We start from the raw sequence: 12,603 nt of genomic DNA, 5'->3' as shown, positions 1-12,603 counted from the left end.
GTTTCACAGCCCTTGCAAACATATCCTTTGAAGCAGCATGAATGGAAACGATGATCACCCCCGCAGCGCCAACAAGGTGTTAATGGCCTCGCACTCATCACCCTTAATGGTGGATTCAGACATCTGCGGACATGCAGCTGTAGGCATGTGAGGCCTGCCCTGTACGTTGCAATTCGAAAACAACGTTACTTTGTTCACAGTACTTGTAGCAGCACTCGTGTGCTGAGAGATTTGTTTGTTATTGTCACTGGTGGCAATGAACGCCTGGGCTATCGCTATGACTTTCTCAAGATTGGGGTCTCTGCAGTCAAAAGCTTGCAAAGTATCACTTCATGGCCAATGCCAATTACGAAAAAGTCTCTGAGCATGTGCTCCAAATGTCCTTCAAATTCGCAATGTCCTGCAAGGCATCTTAGCTCGGCGACATAGCTCGCCACTTCCTGGCCTTCAGACCTCTTGCACGTGTAGAACCGGTACCTCACCATCAGAACGCTTTCCTTCGAGTTAAGATGCTCTCGGATCAGTGTGCACAAATCATTATACGATTTCTCTGTGGGTTTCGATGGAACAAGCAGGTTTTTCGTGAGGCCATACGTTGGTGTCTCGCAAACAGTGAGGAGAATCGCCCTTCGTTTGGCAGCGTTCAGTTCTCCTTCCCGAAGGTTTCCCAATCATCTGCCTCCGAAAATTTCTCCCGGATGACCACTGTTCTCTGCATCGTTGCGGTGGGGTTCGTCATCTGTATCTCGTCGCCGGTTGTTATGTATGAATAAAGAGTCTGACCAGATACTGTGAGCTCAAAGTAAAGTGTGACCTTAGTCTTTTATTACAGGTCTCCAGAGTGCCTCTCCAGCCTGTGAGGCCTCCTTAAGTACAGGTGCTCCCAAGGGATTGTGGGATCCCTTGGGACTCCAGGAGATGAGCCCGCTGGTTAAACAAGATATTTACATGTTTACATATATAACAAGCCCTGTGTCCAAGTAGGATTAAAAGACGTGGCCAGCATTCTGCAATTTCTATCCTTACGTCCTTCAGCAATGTAGGATGCATCCCATCTGGACAGAGTGACCTATCCACTTTAAGTATTGGCAAACTTTCTCATACCTCCTTTATCTATATGCATGTATTTTTAACCTCCCAACAACCACCTCTTTTACCATAGCTTTGGCAAAGTCTTCTTCCTTAGTAAACCCTGATGCAAAGTGTTCATTTAGTACCTCAGCCATGCCTTCTGCCTCTATCAATAGATCTCGATTTTGGTCCAGAATCACCCCCTCCGCTCCTCTGATAACCCTTTTAAGAACATAAGAAATAGGAGTAGTAGGCCATTTGGCCCCTTGAGCCTGCTCCGCCATTTAATATCATGGATGATCTGATCATGGACTCACCTCCACTTCCCTGCCCGCTCCCCATAATCCTTTATTCCCTTATCGCTCAAAAATCTGTCTATCTCCACCTTAAATATATTCAATGACCAGCCTCCACTGCTCTCGATCTACTGCAGCACTTTGCAATTTTTCTTCATTTAAATTATAATTTGCTTTCCCATTTTTTTTCTGCCAAAGTGGATAACCTCACATTTTCCCACATTATGGGCCCAATTTTGCCCAACCTGTTTTTTTGGCGCACTGAACCTTTATGCTCCGACTTTGTGCACTGGAAAGGGCGGCAAAAAACTTACTTTGTATCCTGGCCCCTCTACCGAGTGTCCCGGGTCCTGGCGCGGCATCCATGGAGGAGTGGAGGGACGGAGCTATAGCCCTGCGCTGAACACACTGCCGGCAGCTGTCCACAGTGGAGTCTGCGCACGTGCTCCTTGCCCTCCCAGCGTGTCCTGCAAGCTGTCAGCAGGACTCGATGTTCGCCGCCCCTAGCCATGGCTGAATGGTTGCCCACGTCTGAGTGCAGCCCAGGCTGTCAGAACCCATGATGCCTTCGAGCCCAGCCATTCCTCTCCCTCCCGCCCCCCCCCTCTCTATGCCGTCGAGCCCTGCCTTTCCTCTCCCTCCCTCCCTCCTCCCGCCGCCCCCCAGCCTCCTGATACGTCTTTGCCAGCCGCCCCTATCCCACGCCGAATGGCTTCTCATACAAGCCGGCCCACTGCCTTCCCCAGCCCAAGGTAGGATTTACTTAAAATATTTAATTGTTAATCAATTGTTTACCTGAGTTCTTTATTTTTATTTAGTCATTTTAACTCTTATTTGGAATGTTTGGTGCTTGGGTGCAAGTCCTTACTTATTTACCTGCACCGATTTCTTAACTGCCCACAACATTTTTCAGAGCTGGCCACATACGCTGACCTAAGTCGATTTGGAGTAAGTTTTTGCTGGCCAAAGTGACATAAATGGCCAAAACTGGCGTAAGTGTCTGGCAATGCGCCCTTTTGAAAAAAAAACTAAAATAAAATCGTACCTAACAGACTTACTCTGCAGCAAATTTTGGGGGGGAAATGGAATTTTTTAAACTTACGCCAGAAAAAACAACTTACTCCAAAAAATTTGGGAGTCGTGGCGCCAGAAAGACGTTCCAAAGTCCGACAAACACAAAATCCAGAACGGCCTTGGTCCCGAGGGTTCTGGATTCGGGACGCTGCACCTGTACTAACGTTTTGTATTTCGTGCACAAGGACACCCAGGTTCCTCTGTACTGCAACACTTTGCTATTTTTCTCCAATAAAATTATAATTTGCTTTTCTATTTTTTCTGCCAAAATGGATAACCTCACATTTTCCCACATTATAGTCCATCTGCCAAATTTTTGCTCACTCACTTAGCCTGTCTATATCCCTCTGCAGATTTTGTGTGTCCTCCTCACAATTTGCTTTCCCACCCATCTTTGTATCATCAGCAAACTTGGCTACATTACACTCAGTCCCTTCAGCCAAGACATTAATACAGATTGTAAATAGTTCAGGCCCTAGCACCGATCCCTGCCGCACCCCATAGTTACTGTTTGCCCAACCTGAAATTACCCGACTCTCCGATTTCAGTTAATTAACCAATCCTCTATCCATGCTAATATATTACCCCCCAACCCAGTGAATTTTTATCTTGTACAGTAACCTTTTATGTGGTACCTTATCGAATGCCTTCTGGAAATCCAAATACACCACTGGTTCCCCCTTATCCACCCTGCTCGTTACATCCTCAAAGATCTCCAGAAAATTTGTCAAACCTGATTTCCCTTTCATAAAACCATGCTGACTCTGCTTGTTTGAATTATGCTTTTCCAAATTTCCTGCTACTTACTTCATTAATAATGGACTCCAGCATCGTTCCAATGACAGATGTTCGGCTAACTGGTCTATAGATTCCTGCTTTCTGTCTGCCGCCTTTTCTAAATAGGGGCGTTACATTTGCGGTTTTCCAATCTGCTGGGACCTCCCCAGAATCCAGGGAATTTTGGTAGATTACAACCAATGCATCCACTATCTCTGCAGCCACTTATTTTAAGACTCTGGGATGTAAGGCATCAGGTCCAGGGGACTTGTACACTTTTAGTCCCATTATTTTACCGAGTACTACTTCTTTAGCAATAGTGATTGTATTAAATTCCTCCCTACCTATAGCCCCTTGATTATCCACTATTGGGATGTTTTTAATGTTTTCTACCATGAAGACCAATACAAAATATTTGTTCAAAGTCTCTGCCATTTCCCTGTTATACATTATTAATTCCTCAGTCTCATCCTCTAAGGGACCAATATTTACTTCAGCCACACTTTTCCTTTTTATATACCTGTAGAAACTTACTATCTCTTTTTATATTTTGTGCTAGTTTACTTTCATAATCTATCTTCCCTCTATTATTTTTTTTAGTCGTTTTTTGCTGGCTTTTAAAAGTTTCCCAATCCTCTGGCCTCCTCCTAGTCTTGGCCACATTGTACGCCCTTGTTTTCAATTTGATACCCTCCCTTATTTCTTTAGTTAACCAGGATGGTTATCCCTTCTCTTAGTCTTTCCTTCTCATTGGAATATAATTCTGTTGAGAGTTATGAAATAGCTCCTTAAATGTCTGCCACTGCTCATCAACCGTCCCACACCTCAATCTATTTTCCCAGTTCACTTCAGCCAACTCTGCCTTCATACTTTTGTAGTCTCCTTTATTTAAGCTTAGTACACTGGTTTGAGATCAAACTTTCTCACTCTCCAACTGAATTTGAAATTCAACCATGCTATGGTCACTCATTCCTAGAGGATCCTTTACTAGGAGATAGTTTATTAATCCTGTTTCATTACACAGTACAGGTGCAGTATCCCAAATCCGGAACCCTCGGGACCGAGCCCGTACCGGATTCCATGTTTTTCCAGACTTTGGAACATCTTTCTGACGTCACGAATCCGGAAACACCCGAGCCCAGGTTCGGGTATTTCCGGATTTCGGAACGTCAGAAGGGGGCGGGGGGCTTTGCTCTCCGAGGAGCAGTTCAGGTCACCGGCCCCGTACAGGATGTCGTCGAGCGGGGCTCAGCTGCTGAGGAGTTGTTCGGGTGGGCCCTGCCGCCAAGGAAGTGCTCGGGCCAGAGGGCCCCGTCACAGAGGAGGTCCCAAGGTAAAGGCAGCGGTGGCGAGCAGGACGAGGCGAGTGGAGGCGAGGCCAAAGGTCGGCAGCGGAGGGGCCCCGAGGTCGGTGGGTCTGGATTCCGGAACATTTTACGGATTCCGGACGACCCTGCCATCAATTGGTCCGGAGTCCGGAATTTCAGATTTTGGACGCTCAACCTGTACCAGATCTAAGATAGCCTGCTCCCTAGTTGGTTCCGCAACGTACTGTTCAAGAAAATTATCCCAGATACACTCTGTGAACTCTTCCTCAAGGCTACCCTGGGCAATTTGCTTTGTCCAATAAATATGAAGGTTAAAATCACTGTTACTATGCCTAAACACCTTTGGATTCCCTTATGTTAGCCGCCAATTTCTTCTCGTATCGTTTCTTTTCCCTTCTTATTTCCTTTTTCACTTCTCCTCTGTACTTTTTATATTCAGCCTGATTCTCTCTTGTATTATCAAACTGACATCTGTCATATGCCCCCTTTTTCTGCTTCATCTTAGTCTTTCACTCCTTCGTTATCCAGGGAGCTCTGGCTTTGGCTTCTCTCCCTAAAAAAATGCACATAGACTGTACCAGAACCATCTCCTCTTTAAAGGCCGCCCACTGTTCCATTAAATTTCTGCCTGCCAGTCTTTGACTCCAATTTACCTGGACCAGATCCCTCCATAATTTGCTGAAATTAGCCTTTCTCCAGTTAAGTATTTTTATTCCAGTTTGTTCTTTATCCTTCATCATTAATCTAAACCTGACAATATTATTATTATTCCCGAGATGCTCCCTGACTGGGACATTCCCCATTTGACCCACTTCATTCCCCAGGACTAGATCCAGCAATGCCTCCTTCCTCACTGGCAGGAAACAAACACACCAAAAATTCCTCCCCTTCTCTGCCTTTAACAGAATCATTGTCCCATTCAGTATTGGAGTAGTTAAAATCTGCCATTACGGCCACCCAATCTCAGACTCCTGCCATCATAGTTGGGTTTACCACTGTCGAACAGGACTTGCAGGGTGTCACAGCAGGCCAGTATTCCGTGCTCCAAAAGATTTCTAGGAATGCTGAGGCGCCGCCCTGGGGAAGTGGCAGTGGGTCAGTGGAGTAGGACACTGCTGTCCTCTCTAAGGATGACAGCATTCCTGTTCCCACCACTACCACTCTGCCATTGCCCTTGCCGGTCAGCCAGCCAGATCAGACTGCTTTCGCCCTTGCCAAGGCAGTACAGTCCAAAGACTGGTCTTCTAGGTCCAGAGCTGTTTGAGGTGGTTCTGCAAGGCCAGTTGTAGTCTCCCCCACCAGAAATTCAGCAGCCTTCCACCAGCCATGCTGCAGCCCCTGGGGGAGCACTGTGTGGGAGCACTAGATCAGGAAAGGGCACCCAAACTACAGGCACTAAGGGATTGCACAAGGGTGATTAATTGATGTAGTATATGTGAATTGATTCTTTATAAATGTTATAATTTTGTTTGGCATCTTTGTTTTCTGGTGGCTCTCATTACAGCTTTGTGCCCAGGAGGACACTGCTATTCCATGACAGATGGATGGTATGATAGGGATATGGTTAATGGGGATGTGGTGAGCAACAGGGATCTAGGGTTTCCTTCACTCGAATCTGAGTCTGGTGAGCCATTCGTGGACAGCCCGTGCCATAAGGGAGATTTTTGCTGTCTGCCTCCTCTCTTACTCTTCCTCCTCCTCCGCAGGGCTCAGTACTAGGTCCCTTGCTTTTTATGGTATACATCAATGACCTAGACTTGAATATAGGGGGTATGATTAAGAAGTTTGCAGATGATACAAAAATAGGCTGTGTGGTTGATAATGAAGAAGAAAGCTGTGAACTGCAGGAAGATATCAATCAACTGGTCAGATGGGCAGAACAGTGGCAAATGGAATTTAATCCAGAGAAGTGTGAGGTAATACATTTGGGAAGGGCTAACAAGGAAAGGGAATACATATTAAATGGTAGGACATTGAGAAGTGTAGAGAAACAAAGGGACCTGGGAGTGCATGTCCACAGATCCCTGAAGGTAGCAGGCCAGGTAGATAAGGTGGTTAAGAAGGCATACGGAATGCTTGCCTTTATTGGCCGAGGCAGAGAATATAAGAGCAGGTGGGTTATGCTTGAACTGTATAAAACACTGGTTAGCCACAGCTGGAGTATTGCATGCAGTTCTGGTCACCGCATTACAGGAAGGACGTGATTGCACTGAGAGGGTACAGGAGATTTACAAGGATGTTGCTGGGAGTGGAGAATCTTAGCTATGAGGACAGATTGGATAGGCTGGGTTTGTTTTCCTTGGAACAGAGGAGGCTGAGGGGAGATCTCATTGAGGTGTATATAATTATGAGGGCCAAGATGTAGTGGATAGAAAGGATCCATTTCCCTTAGCAGAGGGGTCAACAATCAGAGAACATAATCTTAAATTAATTGGTAGAAGGTTTAGAGGAGATTTGAGGGGAAATTTCCTCACGCAGTGAGTTGTGGGGTTCTGGAACTCACTGCCTGAAAGGGTGGTAGAGGCAGAAACCCTCACCACATTTAAAAAGTACTTGGACGTGCATATGAAGTGCCGTAACTGGCAGGGTTACAGACCTAGAGGTGGAAAGTGGGATAGGCTGGATAGCCTCTTGTTGGCCGGCATGGACACGATGGGTCGAAATGGCCTCCTTCCAAGCTGTAAACATCTATGATTCTTCCTCTTCCTGAGGTGGTCCCACAATCTCTGCTGCCAAGGACTGCCCCTCATGATTGTCAGGTTGTGAAGCCTGCATCAGATCACCACGAAATGGGACACCTGCTCTGCAGAGTACTGGAGGGTTTCTCCCGAGTGGTAAAGTCAGAAGAACCATTGCTTCAGCAGCCCAATGGTCTGCTCGATGATGATCCTGGCAGCAGCATGACTCTCATTATATGAGTGCTGGGCACAAGTGGTGGGGTTGCGGAGGGGAGTCATCAGCCAGGTGCAGAGAGAATAGCACTAATCTCTGAGCCGCCACCGTCGGGTTTGATGTGGTGGTTGGAAGATTGCTGGCACACCGGACTGGCGCAGAATGAAGGTATCATGGCTGCTGCCAGGATAGCAGGCATTCACTATCAGGAAGCGCTGGGTGTGGTCGCACATCATCTGCACATTAAGTGAGTAGTAGCCTTTGCGGTTAGGGAAGATCTCAGGGATTATATGACGCCCGCAAAGCCACGTGTTTGCAGTCGATGGCACCCTGCACAATGGGGAAGCCCATTATCATAGACATAGAAACATAGAAAATAGGTGCAGGAGTAGGCCATTCGGCCCTTCGAGCCTGCACCGCCATTCAATGAGTTCATGGCTGAACATGCAACCTCAGTACCCCATTCCTGCTTTCTCGCCATACCCCTTGATCCCCCTAGTAGTAAGGACTATATCTAACTCCTTTTTGAATATATTTAGTGAATTGGCCTCAACAACTTTCTGTGGTAGAGAATTCCACAGGTTCACCACTCTCTGGGTGAAGAAGTTTCTCCTCATCTCAGTCCTAATTGGCTTACCCCTTATCCTTAGACTGTGACCCCTGGTTCTGGACTTCCCCAACATTGGGAACATTCTTCCTGCATCTAACCTGTCTAAACCCGTCAGAATTTTAAACGTTTCTATGAGATCCCCTCTCATTCTTCTGAACTCCAGTGAATACAAGCCCAGTTGGTCCAGTCTTTCTTGATATGTCAGTCCCGCCATCCCGGGAATCAGTCTGGTAAACCTTCGCTGCACTCCCTCAATAGCAAGAATGTCCTTCCTCAAGTTAGGAGACCAAAACTGTACACAATACTCCAGGTGTGGCCTCACCAAGGCCCTGTACAACTGTAGCAATACCTCCCCGCCCCTGTACTCAAATCCCCTCGCTATGAAGGCCAACATGCCATTTGCTTTCTTAACCGCCTGCTGTACCTGCATGCCAACCTTCAATGACTGATGTACCATGACACCCAGGTCTCGTTGCACCTCCCCTTTTCCTAATCTGTCACCATTCAGATAATAATCTGTCTCTCTGTTTTTACCACCAAAGTGGATAACCTCACATTTATCCACATTATACTTCATCTGCCATGCATCTGCCCACTCACCTAACCTTTACAAGTCACTCTGCAGCCTCATAGCATCCTCCTCGCAGCTCACACTGCCACCCAACTTAGTGTCATCCGCAAATTTGGAGATACTACATTTAATCCCCTCGTCCAAATCATTAATGTGCAATGTAAACAGCTGGGGCCCCAGCACAGAACCTTGCGGTACCCCACTAGTCACTGCCTGCCATTCTGAAAAGTACCCATTTACTCCTACTCTTTGCTTCCTGTCTGACAACCAGTTCTCAATCCATGAGAGCACACTACCCCCAATCCCATGTGCTTTAACTTTGCACATTAATCTCTTGTGTGGGACCTTGTCGAAAGCCTTCTGAAAGTCCAAATATACCACATCAACTGGTTCTCCCTTGCCCACTCTACTGGAAACATCCTCAAAAAATTCCAGAAGATTTGTCAAGCATGATTTCCCTTTCACAAATCCATGCTGACTTGGACCTATCATGTCACCTCTTTCCAAATGCGCTGCTATGACATCCTTAATTCCATCATTTTACCCACTACTGATGTCAGGCTGACCGGTCCATAATTTCCTGTTTTCTCTCTCCCTCCTTTTTTAAAAAGTGGGGTTACATTGGCTACCCTCCACTCCATAGGAACTGATCCAGAGTCAATGGAATGTTGGAAAATGACTGTCAATGCATCCACTATTTCCAAGGCCACCTCCTTAAGTACTCTGGGATGCAGTCCATCAGGCCCTGGGGATTTATCGGCCTTCAATCCCATCAATTTCCCCAACACAATTTGCCGACTAATAAGGATTTCCCTCAGTTCCTCCTTCTTACTAGACCCTCTGACCCCTTTTATATCCGGAAGTTTGTTTGTGTCCTCAGTGAATACCGAACCAAAGTACTTGTTCAATTGGTCTGCCATTTCTTTGTTCCCCATTATGACTTCCCCTGATTCTGACTGCAGGGGTCCTACGTTTGTCTTTGCTAACCTTTTTCTCTTTACATATCTATCGAAACTTTTGCAGTCCGTCTTAATGTTCCCTACAAGCTTCCTCTCGTACTCTATTTTCCCTGCCCTAATCAAACCCTTTGTCCTCCTCTGCTGAGTTCTAAATTTCTCCCAGTCACCAGGTTCACTGCTATTTCTGGCCAATTTGTATGCCACTTCCTTGGCTTTAATACTATCCCTGATTTCCCTTGATAGCCACGGTTGAGCCACCTTCCCTTTTTTATTTTTATGCCAGGCAGGGATGTATAATTGTTGTAGTTCATCCATGCGGTCTCTAAATGTCTGCCATTGCCCATTAAGTATCATCCGCCGATCTATCCTAGCCAATTCACGCCTCATACCTTCAAAGTTACCCTTTTTAAGTTCTGGACCATGGTCTCTGAATTAACTGTTTCATTCTCCATCCTAATGTAGAATTCCACCATATTATGGTCATTCTGCCCCAAGGGGCCTCGCACAACGAGATTACTAATTAATCCTCTCTCATTACACAGCACCCAGTCTAAGATGGCCTTCCCCCTAGTTGGTTCCTCGACATATTGGTCTAGAAAACCATCCTTTATGCACTCCAGGAAATCCTCCTCCACCGTATTGCTTCCAGTTTGGTTAGCCCAATCTATATGCATATTAAAGTCACCCATGATAACTGCTACACCTTTATTGCATGCACCCCTAATTTTCTGTTTGATGCCCTCCCCAACAACACTACTACTGTTTGGAGATCTGTACACAACTCCCAATAAAGTTTTTTGCCCTTTGGTGTTCTGCAGCTCTACCCATATAGATTCCACATCATCCAAGCTAATGTCCTTCCTAACTATTGCATTAATCTCCTCTTTATCCAGCAATGCTACCCCACCTCCTTTTCCTTTTATTCTATCCTTCCTGAATGTTGAATACCCTTGGATGTTGAGTTCCCAGCCCTGATCATCTTAGAGCCACGTCTCCGTAATCCCAATCACATCTTATCCGTTAACATCTATTTGCACAGTTAATTCATCCACCTTATTATGGATACTCCTTGCATTAAGACACAAAGCCTTCAGGCTTGTTTTTTTTAACACCTTTTGTCCTTTTAGAATTATGATGTAGTGTGGCCCTTTTTGTTTCTTGCCTTTGTTTACTCGGCCTTCCACTATTGCTTTTTAACTTTCTACCATCTGTTTCTGACTCCATATTACTTTGCCCTATCTCGCTGCATAGGTTCCCATCCCCCTGCCATATTAGTTTAAACACTCCCGAACTGCATTAGCAAATGTTACCCCTCGGACATCAGTTCCAGTCCTGTCCAAGTGCAGACCGTCCCTTTTGTACAGGTCCCACTTCCCCCAGAACTGGTTCCAATGTCCCAGGAATTTGAATCCCTCCCTCTTGCACCACAAAGCCACATGCACCCTTGTCATGCTTCCCACTGCTCAGAGGGAAGACAACATAATCCTTTCCTTTGGAGTAGACAGCCTCTGTGACCTCTCGGATGCATCAATGGACGACGACTGTGAGATGTTAGCTAGGTCTCCTGCTGCAGACTGGAAGGATGCTGTGGCAAAAGAACTGAGGGCCACGGTGACCTTGACTGTCATTAGGAGAGCCATGGTCACCCTACTCTCTGCCACCTTCTACAACCAGGCCTGCAGCCAGAGTTCAGTGACCACTGCCTTGTTGAAGCGTAGCTTCCTAATACACTCGAATGCAAAGGGGACTGCCAGCAGAGCCCCCTTCACTGTGAACAAGTGTTGTGAGCAGAATCCTTTAAATACGAATAAAACCGTTCTCCACTTGCCTCAATACTCCCCATTTCCTTAGGACCTTGAAAGAAGTTTAGAAAGCTGCTGGCATTGCAGAAAGTTCCACAGAACCGGTCAAACTGAAAAAACAGATCAGCTGCAACTAGCTGCTGATGATCACTTTAAATAACGCTGCTGGAGCCTCCTTCCTGCTTGTCGACGCTTGTTCAGCTGGCTACAGTTAAGGCGTGCCGGTAAGTGGAGCGGCAAAGTTGGAAATGGCAGATTGGTGACAAATGAGCATGGCACAATCAACGACATCACAATCTGTATAATTTTCATAAGCGCTGACATCGACATGATCTTTCTTATTCGAAATCCATGCTGATTATTTTAATTATTTTCTCCATATCTTGATAATTTGTTCTGTTCTTTGGTAAAAGATTCTAGTATTTTTCCTACCATTAAGCAAACTGGTCCATACTTCCCTGCATTAGTTCCAACAATCCAGCGATTGCATTTGCAAGCCATCTGGCACTATTCCTTTTTATACTGAATTTTTATATGTGGATACTGGTGCCTCTGCTATCTCCTCCCTTATCTCTGAGTATTAGTGGATGGAATCCATCTGGACCTGGGATCGTGTCTTAAGTTTGGTTCATTTTTCTAGTGTCTCCTCTCCTTTCTTTCTATCTTAAAGGTTGTACTATCCGTACTGACTTCCACTGTTGTCATTTCCTCTTTTTGATAGCCTCTTCAGTGAAAGCTCAGGATAAACATGTATTCAGCATCATCTCCTGTGAGTTTATCTTGCTCATCCTTTAGTGCCATTGAATCATAGATTAAATGGCAAAAAGTTGGGAATTCAGTGCCGGCCGTTACTGCCCAATTTGGGGAAAAAATGGCACCGGCCTCACTGCCGGTCGCTGCTGGCGAGTCCTACGGCCACTGCCATATTGATCAAATTCTTTGAAGTACAGGTAACAGAAAAAGTAGACAAAGGCAATACAGCAGATGTGGTCTATATAGACTTTCAACAAGTTTCCACATATGAGGCTCAGAAAACAAACAGTAGATGTTAATAGAAGTTTCTTAGATTGGCATCAAGTGGGAAGTGGAGTCCCACAGGTTTCCGTGCTGGAAGTACTGTTGTTTACCATATAGTTAAATGATTTGAACTCACGGATTGGAGGAATAATGTCGAACTTTACAGATGATACCAAATTGGGAAGAATCGCTAATAATGTGGAGGA

General features: G+C 45.7%; 1 protein-coding gene across 1 annotated transcript in view; it reads right to left on the bottom strand.

Annotated features, from left to right (window-relative positions):
* arhgef28a (Rho guanine nucleotide exchange factor (GEF) 28a) overlaps window positions 1–1,226 on the bottom strand; it is a 484,332-nt gene extending 483,106 nt beyond the window's left edge. Inside the window, exon 1 of the mRNA XM_070876112.1 lies at window positions 1,158–1,226. Coding sequence (XP_070732213.1) covers window positions 1,158–1,226 — 69 coding nt within the window. The remainder of the gene's footprint in view (window positions 1–1,157) is intronic.
* Window positions 1,227–12,603: the final 11,377 nt, after the last annotated feature.

This window comes from Pristiophorus japonicus, chromosome 1 (assembly GCF_044704955.1).
Source record: "Pristiophorus japonicus isolate sPriJap1 chromosome 1, sPriJap1.hap1, whole genome shotgun sequence".
Classification (NCBI taxonomy): Eukaryota; Metazoa; Chordata; class Chondrichthyes; family Pristiophoridae; genus Pristiophorus; species Pristiophorus japonicus.
The sequence above is the reverse complement of the archived record's forward strand: the minus strand, read 5'-3'. Positions and strand labels throughout refer to the sequence as shown.